Here is a 13,907-nt window from a genome sequence, read left to right on the forward strand (position 1 = left end):
CCTGGAGTATCAAGGATGATGTGTTTGACACATAAATGTTTATTCCAGGATAATTATGATACATAAAAATGTCGGATGATTTTCCAGTATGTAATAACAATTTCAATATATTACTAAGTATTGAACTCGTGTGGCATAGGGAGGGCACCATTTTGAAAAAAGACACCGGATTCTTTTTTCTTTTCTCGCATACATGATCAATCAAGGTAAATGTAAGTCAAGTATATACTCAAATCAATCAGTAAAATGTTCAACTGATATGAAACAAATGAAAACCTCCAACCTTTAACTAATGGTTAATATAACAGAATTAAGTATAGATGTGCGGACATATCTGTACATGAACGACACATGGGAAGTAACTCTAAATGTCTATTACAACGCCAACCATTTACAATTAGTTTTAGCTAACATGGCCCGAAGGACCAGTAACATGACGGGATAAATTGCGACAAAGTTTGTTCAAATGAATGACCTTGAATTATATTCAATAATAACTTAAATAACACCATTTTCATTTCGTTTAAAGTGTGTTATTGATGATAAACTGTGATGAAAATAATCAATGTTTTTGGAAAACATGTAAGGAACATCAAGCGATTTTTGTTGGTTTCGATGATGCAAATTCTTGCTAAACGGGATAACAGTGTATGGACGTATGTGAGTGTGATTATTTCAATCGTATCCCTGCAGGTAGGGCGTAAGAAGTATACCTGCTGCCCCAATAGCATAATCGTAAGAGGCGACTAAAATTGGGATCTTATCTTTTCTCTTCTTTCCAAACAACTTTCTCCTTCCTTATGTTTCCCTTGACAATGCCTTACTTTTGGCTTTTAGTTGAGCGTTCGCCCCTGTGAGGACCGCTTTGGGTTCTATCCCCTGGTCGAGACATTCTACTCCTGCTTAACGCTCAGCAATTTAGGAGTGGGACGACTGGTAAAATGTGACCGGGTGGGGTGTTTCAGTGAGGTAGCACTATAAAGTCGGCATCAGTTCCGCGCTATCACAAGGATACAAACACGAACATATCGCAGCCTCCCAAAACACACACGCATACACTACACGCATACATCTTGCACACAGGGGAGGTCGTCCTTGAATGACCATAGCTGTTGATAGAACGTTGAACAATACTAAACAAAACAAAACCAAATTTCAGTCGTATGTAAACGATGTTCTTCTGGAACACTGATAAAATCGCATAACCAGATAAGATAACCAGACTTAATATAGTTATAAGTTTGTATGAAGCTGTATGGACAATGATGAAGCATTGTCTGCTTATAAACCCTCGGAGTTGCGTTCTTTTGAATGTAAAAGCTCATGTCCAGTCTGTATGTGTCCAGAATCAAAATATATCCTTGAGTATGTCATATTTTAAACGATGAATTCTTAAACCCCATTATGCTTTAAGCATCTATCACTATCTAAAGCTAGTTAACAACGAAAAGCCTCCCTTCATTAATTTATCTACTCTGGCACACACACAGCCAATGAAGTTGTGTTTATAGAGGAGAAAATATCCCTGTTTTAAATGTTATAGAGATACACAATAATTGATATGAATCAAACCGCGATGATAAAACATAAAATGTAGCCTACTTTCCGTGATATCATTTGGTCTGTTATTGACTACGATATTTTGACGACGTAACTACAAACATCGGCGTGATGTACAAGGTTCTAATTCTGACGTCATAAACAAGAGGCCCAATGAGCCTGCATCACTCATATGGTACTGATATCACAATTGTAACCTAAAAAAAGTACTAAAATAAATCTACAGACAAAATATCAGTGTCTTGACTTAAAAGTAATTCAAAAGAACACGTAAAAATATTTGAACATTAAGTTTAACAAACTTTACAGCCCTTCATTCCAGAATGCAACTTGCCAAATATCACCACCCTATAACTTTGTTCATCGGGTAGACGATTTTTAAAGTTTTTCTTTTCACAATTGACCGGATGTGACCTTGAAAGTGTGTCCTCCTGGACATTTTGTTTAAGAATAAATCGTTTAAGACACGGCAAAGGTCATTCACTTGAACAAACTTTGCACATGTGTAGCCCATGCATGCTTCTGGCAAAATACCATCACCCTTGTTATTTACATGTTTGAACCCATGTGACCTTGAATATTGTTGAAGGTCATTCATTCAAGACCAAGTTTATTAAAATTAGTGACCTTGACCTATATTCAAGGTGACATGGGTCAATTATCTAAAAACAAACTTTCAGACAACTTCTTTTAACATTAAAAACCCTTGAATATGGTTAAAGGTAACTCTTTTCAGACCAAATTGATTCAAATGAATGACCTTCGCAAATTTTCAAAGTTAAAGGGGTCAAATATTTCAAAAATTTTCAACAACTTCTGAGTAACCAGAAGGCCCATCATAGTGAAATTTGGCTAGTAACATGCTGAAATCAAGGGCTATCAAGATTGTTCAAATGAGTGATCTTGACCTGTATTCAATGTCATAGGGGACAAATATGTTGAAACCTTTAAACGACCTCTTAAGAATAACCAAAATGCCAAGGATGTTGATATTTGGCCAGTAACATGATTGGATTAAGGGCTTCAGTGTGAGGAAATCACTGAAACCGTTACAAAGGGAGAGAACTCTGTTATTTGTTTAAACTTTCATCAGACCAAAAAAGGTACACTGAAACACCTAGTGATAGCTGTAGACTGCTATGATGTTATGTCCCAACTGTGTTTTCTTACGGAAATTTTAAAAGCAATCGATAGCCAGTAAAATGTCATACGTTTCCATTATGTTTTATTTGACACTACACTTCCAATTGATAATTTATTAATTTTGGGACTATGACCTCCCCTGTAGGTTTGGGAAAATATAAACCTGCTGTCTATTTCCCCGTGTAGGTTCGGGAAAATATAAACCTGCTGTCTATGTCCCCCTGTAGGTTCTGGGAAATATAGGCCTGCTGTCTATGTCCCCCTGTAGGTTCGGGAAAATATAAACCTGCTGTCTATGTCCCCATGTAGGTTCGGGGAAATATAAACCTGCTGTCTATGTCCCCGAGTAGGTTCGGGGAAATATAGACCTGCTGTCTATGTCCCCCTGTAGGTTCTGGGAAATATAGGCCTGCTGTCTATGTCCCCCTGTAGGTTCGGGGAAATATAGACCTGCTGTCTATGTCCCCGTGTACGTTCTGGAAAATATAGACCTGCTGTCTATGTCCCCGTGTAGGTTCTGGGAAATATAGGCCTGCTGACTATGTCCCCCTGTAGGTTCGGGGAAATATAGAACTGCTGTTTGCAACCACATGTTACCATAGAAGCGTCTAATGCGGGGACCTCTGCACTTCTGCATCGATTCCATTGATTCACTTGGGACCTTTACCTTTTCTTTTCTCAGTTGCATACTCTCTTGGTTTACTCAAAAGCATAAAAAATATCAAAAACGTAAGTAGGTTTTGTTTTGTTAACCCACGAATTCAAGTCACCCTGCGTCCGTGGTCCGTCCGCCCGTCATTCTATCCGTCCGTCTTTCCGTCCTTCCGTCCTTAAACTTTTTTTTATTAGCGCTATTTCTTAGAAAGTACAAGAGGGATCTTTCTCATATTTCACATGAAGGTTTCCCATGGTCCCTAGTTATGTATATCCTTTTTTGGGACTAATCACAAAACCAATATGGCCGACAGCCAACCATCTTGAATTTGAAAGTTCAAGGTTTTTAGTGATATTTCTCAGAAGGAACTGGAAGCATCTTTCTCAAATTTCACATGAATGTTTTCAAAGGTTCTTAATAATGAATTACGAATGTAGGGACTGAAAGGAAAACCAAGATGACGTACAATTCGAGAGTTCAAGTTTGTTAGCGCTGTTTCTCATAAAGTACATGAAGATTTCCAATGGTTCCTTATTATGCATATCGTTTTTGGACTAATCAAAAACTGAGATGGCTGACTGTTATTCAGCCATTTTGAATTTGAGAGCTCAAGTTTGTTAGCGCTATTTCTCAGAAATAACTGGAAAGATCTTCCTCAAATTTGATATGTAGTCTCCCCTTGGTTTTTAGTTGTGCATGTTAACTTTCGAGGGTGATCAAAAGACTGATTAAGATGGTGGACAGGCGAACTGATCAAACAGATAAGAGAAAAGAAGAGAAAATATCAAACTGACATATAACTAATAAAGATGGTACAATGGTGGGCGCCAAGATCCCTCTGAGATCTCTTGTCATTTTCCTTTTATAAAAAACGATACGATAAGTTCTCCTATTTCACTAAAATCACTTAAATCTCTCCATCTGAGGGCTACTCCCTCTCAAAATAGGACTACTCCCTGCCAGAAAGAGGACTACTCCCTCATGAATATTTGAAGGCACAGCTTAAAAATTTCATTACAGCAGATTTTGGACGCTAAAAGGAGCTTTAACGCAAAAGCTGTTGTTAAGACTGCAGTGAATTTACTTCAAACTTATTTAACAAAACGGAATGCAGGAAGCGTCAACGATTACGGCCAAGCAATCACAGAGGACTTGTGTCCTCGCAAGTTTTATGCAGAACTTCAAAAAAGTGGATTGAACTTTTTATGATAGGAAATCAATGGTGACTACATTGTATCAGATACAGTCTACAAAAACACTTCTTGAATGCTAGAAATGACGATATCATCAACGACGATGCACATAGCACTTCCAATTGTAATAACGTTTTTCTCTTTGAAATTGTTTAAGGAAATGAATTGAAAAATCATTTTTCAAATTGCCTTAATTTGTTTTGTTATAATCAAACAGTTATAGAATGGGTAATTCGGGAAATAGCCAATATATTGTCACCCTCGGGAATTTCCTTTTACCTCGGGGGATCATAAATTTGCTATTTCCCTCATATACCATTCTATAACTGTACACTGTTATGAGTATGCAGTAAGGTCACGACCTTTTTGACACTTCTATGTTCCAGATATGTTACAGCGAAGGAAATGTATTCATTCTATTTGTAGAAAGACAATCCGAAATAGGTATAATCTAAATAAATGTATTAAACTGCTTTATTCAATGAAAAAAGACATGCAATGTTCCAAAAATTCCGTTGTCATTCAAAATATATTAATTTCATTGATTAAATAAGCCCAACATGTTACATAACAAGTGGTTATGTGTTACAATGAAGAGTAAATATGACATCATACATGTTGGATAGCTGACATGACTTAATAACAAACATGATACTTCACGGTAACATATACAATAACGAAAAGTTATTATGACGTCATCATATATAAAATACGTTGGAAAGTTAACATGACCTCATCATGAATGTAATACATGTGATAGTTAATATGACGTCATCATACATGTTATACTTTAGAAAGTGTCAAAATTATGATACATTCGACGACATCGTGCATGCAATATGCTGACAAGTTAACGTGACGTGACGTGATCAAACACGTTTCATTACTGTATCATTAACCAAACTTAATAATGTCGTGACGTCATCATGCATGTGGTACGTTGGCTAGTTTACGTGACCTCATTATACATGTGGTACATTGGATATGTTATAAATTTGATAACTAATGTGACGTCATTAAATACAAAAACATTATATAGAACGTTTTACGTCACCATTTATATTATATTGATATCTTAGAAATAAACTGATGATATACAAAACATGCATTATTCACATAATGTATCGTTCGATTTTTTTTTTTACCAAATCTTGATAGTCAAGATGATAATTAACTTGATATCTATTGTAACATCGACAAACATGTATTACATTTGATTGTTAACATGACGTGATCATATATTTGGAAAAAAACACCCAGATATTATACAAAATATGTATTATTTACATGTGAATATTTTTATAAGATATAATAAAAATATTTTTGTTAGTTTCATAAATGTACTTTTAGATAACCTGATAGTCATTTGATGGTAAACCTGATAGTAAATTGACGAATCTATCTTGTTCTTACGACTTTAATATACGAGGCCTAGCTTTCGCTTGAAAACAACGCATTTAACTCTTTATTATTGCTGCGTTTCCCCGTGAAAACAAGACGAAGACAAGTTGTGAGACTTCGTAAACGTCATATTTATCCACTTATGTATTGAGTAATTACGATATGAATAAGTTTATTGGTTTTTGTAGCTGAACCTGACTGAGCATCGCCAACTACAGTTCTACATCTCGCCTGATGAATGATGTGACGTACATCAACCGTTTTTTTGTATTTCGGGAACCCATTCCTACATACATTGTACATATTGCCATCTCTTTGAAATTGAGTGCATAAGTATAACGGACAGTGTGACGCTTGCTATCACGTGACTGTCACGTGCATTGCTGACATGCGCTGTGGATGTCGGGTCTCTGTGGTCATATCCTTGACATATTGGTGGTGTGATTCCTCGTAGGAAGTTACCGATGACATCACCCGTCTGTCGTCCGCACGCTCTTGTTACGGGGCCCGTGCTGCACTCGTACGTAGTCTGGAAATTTCTACAACGATATAAATAAAATAAGTATTTTCATTTTGTATTTTCTCTTATTTAAAGATAGACATGCGCATGATCCCCGTATGTTGGCGTATCACGTATGACGTATGACTAACGAGCTTTCCCTGATGTTCTCTGGATGCCGCTCGGATTCTATAAGGTTAACTCAGTCTGATATAAATGTCGAGGGTTCATTTGACCTGTCAATCGGGTGTACACGTCCTCCAGACTATCCAACAGTCTTCTCAATATTTCCCTAACGACAGCATATATGTAGATTGTACATATACTATTTTGGACGCTTGGTTACTTCCGCTTTATAAGAAAAATACGATGGTTCTAGCATTGTACATACATGTTTATCCTTCTTTTTGATTCCATGTACTTTTAATTTTAATTCTTATACCCTTAGAAACATTAATAGACAACATGGTCACGATAGAAAAAACTGGACACTTACTTTGTGTCACATGCGCTATACCTTTACCTGCATACTGTATGTACAGGTCCGAGTGGTACCAATGTTTTCTTTGAGTCCTCGTGACATGCGTGCACTATCTGCTCCTGATCGGAAATACATCTGCTGTTTGATCTATATACTGTGAATATAAAACATGTTCAAATTATGAAAACGGGAATTCCAATACCAATAATTGTTTTGTCAGCGTCCGTGTCGATTATATATCTGTGTTTAAAGATTTGCTTTACTCTTGTCTAGACCATCACTGTCCAGAGAAACCAACCGATACTCCATAATTACAGAGAACCAATTTTATTATCAACCCGTAGTTAAGTAGATGATCTGAATATACTTTCTGATAATTAATTATCAAATTAATGTTGTGAACACATGTAATTACTCTTATTTGTTATTTATTCATGATTTATTTTATTCAATAACCACTTAGATAATTCATTATTTTATTACATTATTACCAGTAAACTATTGATTAAACTAATTATTCACTCTACATATAGTGAAAAATATCACTTTTTCTGATTTGACCAATCAAAACACTGCTTACAAACTGCAATGGGAAACATTACAATCTTCCCATCTGGTCAAATGCTGGTTAGCTTAACGATACGCAGGCTTCGCGAAAATGCGCCCGATTTACTGCCCAGAATTATCACATCTGTTACCTTTCATTGGGAACTATTCTCTGGGGGAAACACAACGTTTAGTTCCTCAGTTTACTTCCATTATAAGGAAGCAAGCAGACTATGCAGGTCAGCAATTATATCTGTTTGATCGGATGCAACTTATGTCCAATGAAACACAGTGTCAGCGTCTCAAGTCCAAAGTTAGGATGAGCGATTAGGAGAAAGTATAAGAGGACAATATCTGACAGTGATAGTGATAAGTATAACTCACATAGGCGGTGATGATATTTGACCATCAGGATAAGTGGTGACACAATGCCCACTCCCCACCATTTTAGATTCGGCGCTTATCAACAACGCGTAGTGATCTGAGTTGATGCCGGAACTTTTTTCAATTACATTATGATAGTTATTTGGTATGCTTTATTAAAACCAGAGACCCAAAGGGCCTGTATCGATCACCTGGATATCTAAGCAATCATGGCAAAATATTCTCCAAATGAGATCCAAGGGAATATGCCAGACCCCTAGGTCAATCCTTGTAGCATATCTGTATTAGATTTTTCATGCCAAGCAATTTTATGTGTGGTTATGGGGTGGGGATCTCAACTGTTTCCAAGCTGTGACTTAGAAACCAGGTCCCTAGGGTTGTGGCCAGACTCCAGGATCAATTTTAATATCATGACTGCATTTGTCTCTTTTTGCCCAGCATTTGTATATATAGTTTTGGGGTGGGGATCTCAACCGTTTCAAAGATATGATCCAGGGGTTAAGTCTCCAAGGGCGGGGAAGATCCCAAGGCCATCCTGGAAGCATATGTGCATTCATCTCTTTATAATCAGCAATTGTATACATGGTTATAGGGTGGGGATCTCAACTGTTTCCCAGCTGTGACTAAGAAACTTGGTCCCAATGGGTTCGGTCAGACCTCAGAGTCTATTCTAATATCATGACTGCATTCGTGTCTTTATGCCCATCATTTGTATATATAGTTTTGGGGTGTGGATCTCAACCGTTTTAAAGTTATGGCCCAGGGACTACATGTATGTCTCCAAGGGTGAGGCCAGACTCTAGAGCCATCCTGGAAGCAAATGTGCATTCTTCTCTTTATACTCAGCAATTGTATATATGGTTATATGGTGGGGATCTCAACTATTTCCAAGTAATAAACTTTTTTGGCCCCACCCCAGTGCATAGTTCTACAGAAGAAGTCGTTTATAGCAATATAGTAAAATTGTCCCCTTTTAGCCCCGCCCCTCAGCCCCCTGGTGGGTCAGCCCAAACATTTGTACAATTTTGAATCCCCAACACCTAGGGGTGCTTCTAGTCAAGTATGGTTGATATCCAGTGCATAATTGTACAGAATAAAACGCTAAAAGCAATATAGCCAAATAACCCTATTTTATGGCCCCGCCCCTCAGCCCCCTGGGGGGTCAGCCCCACCATTTGTACAATTTTGAATTCATGCCTCCCATGAATGCTTTTGATCAAATATGATTGATATCCAGTGCATAGTTCTAGAGAAGAAGTCGTTTGTAGCAATATAGCCAAATTGCCCCTATTTGGCCCCGCCCCTCAGCCCCCTGGGGGGTCAGCCCAACCATTTGTACAATTTTAAATCCCCACCACCTAGGAATGCTTCCAGTCAAATATGGTTGATATCCATTACTTGGTTCATGAGAAGAAGTCAATTAAAGCAATATAGCCAAATCGCCCTCTTTTGGCCCCACCCCTCAGCCCCCTGGGGGTTCAGCCCAACCAATTGTACAATTTTGAATCCCAACCTCCTAGGGATGCTTCCAGTCAAATTTAGTTTAATTCGAATCAGTGGTTAGGAAGAAGAAGTCGTTTAAAGGAATTGTTGACGTACGGACGAACGACGGACGGACGATGGACGGACGGACGACGGACGCCACGGAATGGCATAAGCTCACCTTGGTCATCCGGACCAGGTGAGCTAAAAATGAAGGAATTTGGTGATGAGCTTTTACATTTTATTAAAGTATTTGCAGAGAGGACTACATTTTGTCGCGTAGGGTTGTCTAGAATAGAACTTTTGGTAAAAGGATCCAGATCAAGAATTGTCTGTTGATGTGTCGCTTCCCGTTCCGGATTAGGTTTTCGTAAAAAATGTAATAAACAGAATATCTAACAGTGTCATGTGTGTGGTTTTGTGGCTAATATTTTATATGTTTCACTCTTTCTCTGCACTCGTGAAAAATATCAAAATATTTGATATATATTTGGTATTACTGAAGACACCGCTAGATATCCTCCATGTTTGTCCATGCTCTTGTCAGAATTTGTTAAAACCGCATTGAAACTGACAGCAGAGGATTTTGTAAGTCCTTAAGTAAGTATAAAATCTGTGAGTCTGTGTATCACCTCAGATTGTTGTCGTCTGCTAGCAAAATGTTACGATATGACAGCGAAAAACTTTAAAAAAATGAAATGAACTTTCCTACATTTACAATAAGGACTATGCCAACTTCAAGAAGGAGCGGGAAGCATTGACTTGTAGCTCAATAACCACTTAGATACTTTGTAAGTCATCGAATTTACACAGACACAACGAACGGTCTTCGAGGAAGGAAAGAAGGAACTTCACATACAAGTTTTCTGTGTCAGTCAGAATAATAGAGAAATGGTGTTTTATTTGCGGTTATACATCCAAAAGAAGGAACAACATACCATAACCTCCAAATTCGATTGTTACCATGGCAATTGTTTTATTTTATAAAGAAAATATTGGGGTAAGGGAGACAAGTCGCATTCAGATTATTGCACACTGTGAACAGATCACTCTGTCACATTCCAAGGTTTTCATCGTGGCTATAATAAATTTCATAGTCGGAAATGATATCTAGAGGCAAATCGTAAACATGGAAACTCGAGAGATGCATATATGATCCACCTGTCTTTTTTACTCTGTGCTCTTAAGCCTGCTTTCTTTCTGATCTATCTATTTTATATTTGTTTTATTTTGCGGGGCATATATTTCGCGTTTGTCCCCATCACAACTAATTCGCGGGGTTTAAAATTGATTTCGTGCTGACTTTGGTGACCACGAATATTTAGCGAAATTAAATCCCCAGTGAAAATTACCAACTAAACAATATGTTATCCCATCTTTATTACAATCAACCTATCTATTTATAAACCTACGTTCTTTGGTTAATCAATCTCAACCACATATTCATTTGTAATGTAACAATCCACATTTTTCTGTAAGGAAAGGAAATTACTTTTAATAAGTTTAAGCCACGATGAGGTGATTTCAGGTCCTGTTCTTCGAGAGCAGACATATACAAATGAACATGTATGCAGAGTGTCTTTACAGAATTAGAAAGTAATATGTAACTTATGCATCACCTTCGAAATTTTCACAGAAGCGTACAAATGTCAAATTGAGCCTCTGCCGGTCTGCAAACTTGGCAAGCAATTCGTTTTCATCTGACTGTGTACAGTTGTCAAACAGAGCGGTGATACAGTCCAGCATGCTCGTTGAACCCCCATTTCTAAAACATACACATGTACTTGAAAAATAGAGAACAAATAATGCAATGTTGGAAGGTGAAAAATTTTGGCCTATACATTTGAAAAGGCATAAAAATCCATTTTTATAAAGTCTAAATAAAAGTACTCACCGATATTTCACTTTAAATAAACATGCAGGTTTGGGGAGAGAATAAACCTGCTGTATCCCAACACATGCCCCTAAGAGGCGACTTATGTGTCCCCCACCCCCTCAGACTCAGGATGGTTTCTCCCTTACTGTTGTGGTGACAGAAGAAACCAAGACTCAAGAATAGACCTGCTGTATCCCACATCATGTGTATCGTAATAGACCTGCTGTATCCCACATCATGTGTATCGTAATAGACCTGCTGTATCCTACATCATGTGTATCGTAATGGACCTGCTGTATCCCACATCATGTGTATCGTAAAAGAATTGCTGTATCCCACATCATGTGTATCTTAATAGACCTGCTGTATCCCACATCAAGTGTATCGTAATAGACCTGCTGTATCCCACATCGTCTTTATCGTAATAGACCTGCTGTATCCCACATCAGGTGTATCGTAATATACCTGCTGTATCCTACATCCTGTGTATCGTAATAGACCTGCTGTATCCCACATCGTCTTTATCGTAATAGACCTGCTGTATCCCACATCATGTGTATCGTAATATACCTGCTGTATCCTACATCATGTGTATCGTAATAGACCTGCTGTATCCCACATCATGTGTATCGCAATTGACCTGCTGTATCCCACATTATGTGTATAGTAATAGACCTGCTGTATCCCACAACATGTGTATCGTTATAAACCTGCTGTATCCCACATCATGTGTATCGTCATATACCTGCTGTATCCTACATCATGTGTATCGTAATGGACCTGCTGTATCCCACATCATGTGTATCGTAATAAACCTGCTGTATCCCACATCATGTGTATCGTTATAGACCTGCTGTATCCCACATCATGTGTATCGTAATTGACCTGCTGTATCCCACATTATGTGTATCGTAATAGACCTGCTGTATCCCACAACATGTGTATCGTTATAGACCTGCTGTATCCCACATCATGTGTATCGTAATAGAGGTAGAAACATGTTTCTATGACTCTAGACAAATGTCACCAGTGTTGAACTTAAGATATTGAAGCTATCAACTCAAAAGCTAAGTTATTCGAATCCTCTCATCAATGAGGATATTGCACTTATTCTCATATTCAGCTGGTACATCTAAGTGGAAGCCAGCTGATATATCATCGGACGAAATTATTTCATGAATAAGAATTGATGTTGAGAAAATGAAATGTAAGCTTTGGTTTGGTTTGTTTGTGCTTTACGTCCTATTAACGGCTATGCGTGCCAGGTTTTGGTTTGGTGCTGGAGGAAAGCCGGAGTTCCCGGAAGAAAAACCGCCGATATACGGCCAGTACCTGGTGACTGCCCCACGTAGGTCTCTAACCCTCGACCCAGTGGGGGAGGGCTTGTGGTAGCAGAATGTCAGACGCCTCGTGCCAGGTTTTGGTTTGGTGCTGTAGGAAAGCCGGAGTTCCCGGAAAAAAACCCGCCGATATACGGCCAGTACCTGGTGACTGCCCCACGTAGGGCTCGAACCCTCGACCCAGTGGGGGAGGGCTTGTGGTAGCAGAATGTCAGACGCCTTAACCACTTCGCCACTGCGGTTACACATAATGTATGTACGTATAAGAAAATAGCTACATAGCTGCACTGACGAAGGGACCATCACTTACCACTTGGTTTGGGTGTGATAACTATTGAAATGTAAATACATAGGGTATCAGTCAATGATAGGGAAATATTCTGGGTATCAGACAATGATATGGAAATACATAGGGTATCTGACAATGATAGGGAAATAGACAGGGTATCAGACAATTAAAGGGGAATACATAGGGTTTCAGACAATGATAGGGAATTATAAAGGGTATCAGACAATGAACGGGGAATACATAGGGTATCAGACAATCATAGGGAAATATATAGGGTATCAGACAATGACATGGAAATACATAGGGTATCCGAGAATGATAGGGAAATATATAGGGTATCAGACAATGAACGGGGAATACATAGGGTATCAGACGATGATAGGGAAATACGCAGGGTATCAGACAATGATAGGGAAATACACAGGGTATCAGACACTGATAGAGAAATACATAGGGTATCAGACAATGATAGGGAAATAGACAGGGTATCAGACAATGAAAGGGGAATACATAGGGTATCAGACAATGATAGGGAAATATACAGGGTATCAGACGATGATAGGGAAATACGCAGGGTATCAGAGACCTGTTGTATCCCACATCATGTGTATCGTAATAGACCTGTTGGGGTATCAGACAATGATAGGGAAATACACAGGGTATCAGACAATGAAAGGGGAATACATAGGGTATCAGACAACGATAGGGAAATACATAGGGTATCAGACAATGATAGGGAAATACACAGGGTATCAGATAATGATAGAGAAATACACAGGGTATCAGAAAATGATTGGGAAATACACGGGGTATCAGACAATGATAGGGAAATACATAGGGTATCAGACAATGATAGGGAAATACATAGGGTATCAGACAATGATAGAGAAATACATAGGGTATCAGACAATGATAGGGAAATACATAGGGTATCAGACAATGATAGGGAAATATATAGGGTATCAGACAATAATAGGGAAATACATAGGGTATCAGACAATAAAAGGGAAATACATAGGGTATCAGACAATGATAGGGAAATATACAGGGTATCAGAC

General features: G+C 38.2%; 1 protein-coding gene across 1 annotated transcript in view; it reads right to left on the bottom strand.

Annotated features, from left to right (window-relative positions):
* Nucleotides 1-5,008: 5,008 nt before the first annotated feature.
* The window catches only part of LOC110449588, a 58,185-nt gene continuing 49,286 nt past the window's right edge, over nt 5,009-13,907 (bottom strand). Inside the window, exons 3-5 of the mRNA XM_021496542.1 lie at nt 10,964-11,109; nt 6,975-7,086; nt 5,009-6,491 (exon numbers count right to left, since the gene is read on the bottom strand). Coding sequence (XP_021352217.1) covers nt 6,239-6,491; nt 6,975-7,086; nt 10,964-11,109 — 511 coding nt within the window. The 3' untranslated portion in view covers nt 5,009-6,238. The remainder of the gene's footprint in view (nt 6,492-6,974; nt 7,087-10,963; nt 11,110-13,907) is intronic.

This window comes from Mizuhopecten yessoensis, unplaced genomic scaffold (genome assembly GCF_002113885.1).
Source record: "Mizuhopecten yessoensis strain PY_sf001 unplaced genomic scaffold, ASM211388v2 scaffold4663, whole genome shotgun sequence".
NCBI classification, from domain to species: domain Eukaryota; kingdom Metazoa; phylum Mollusca; class Bivalvia; order Pectinida; family Pectinidae; genus Mizuhopecten; species Mizuhopecten yessoensis.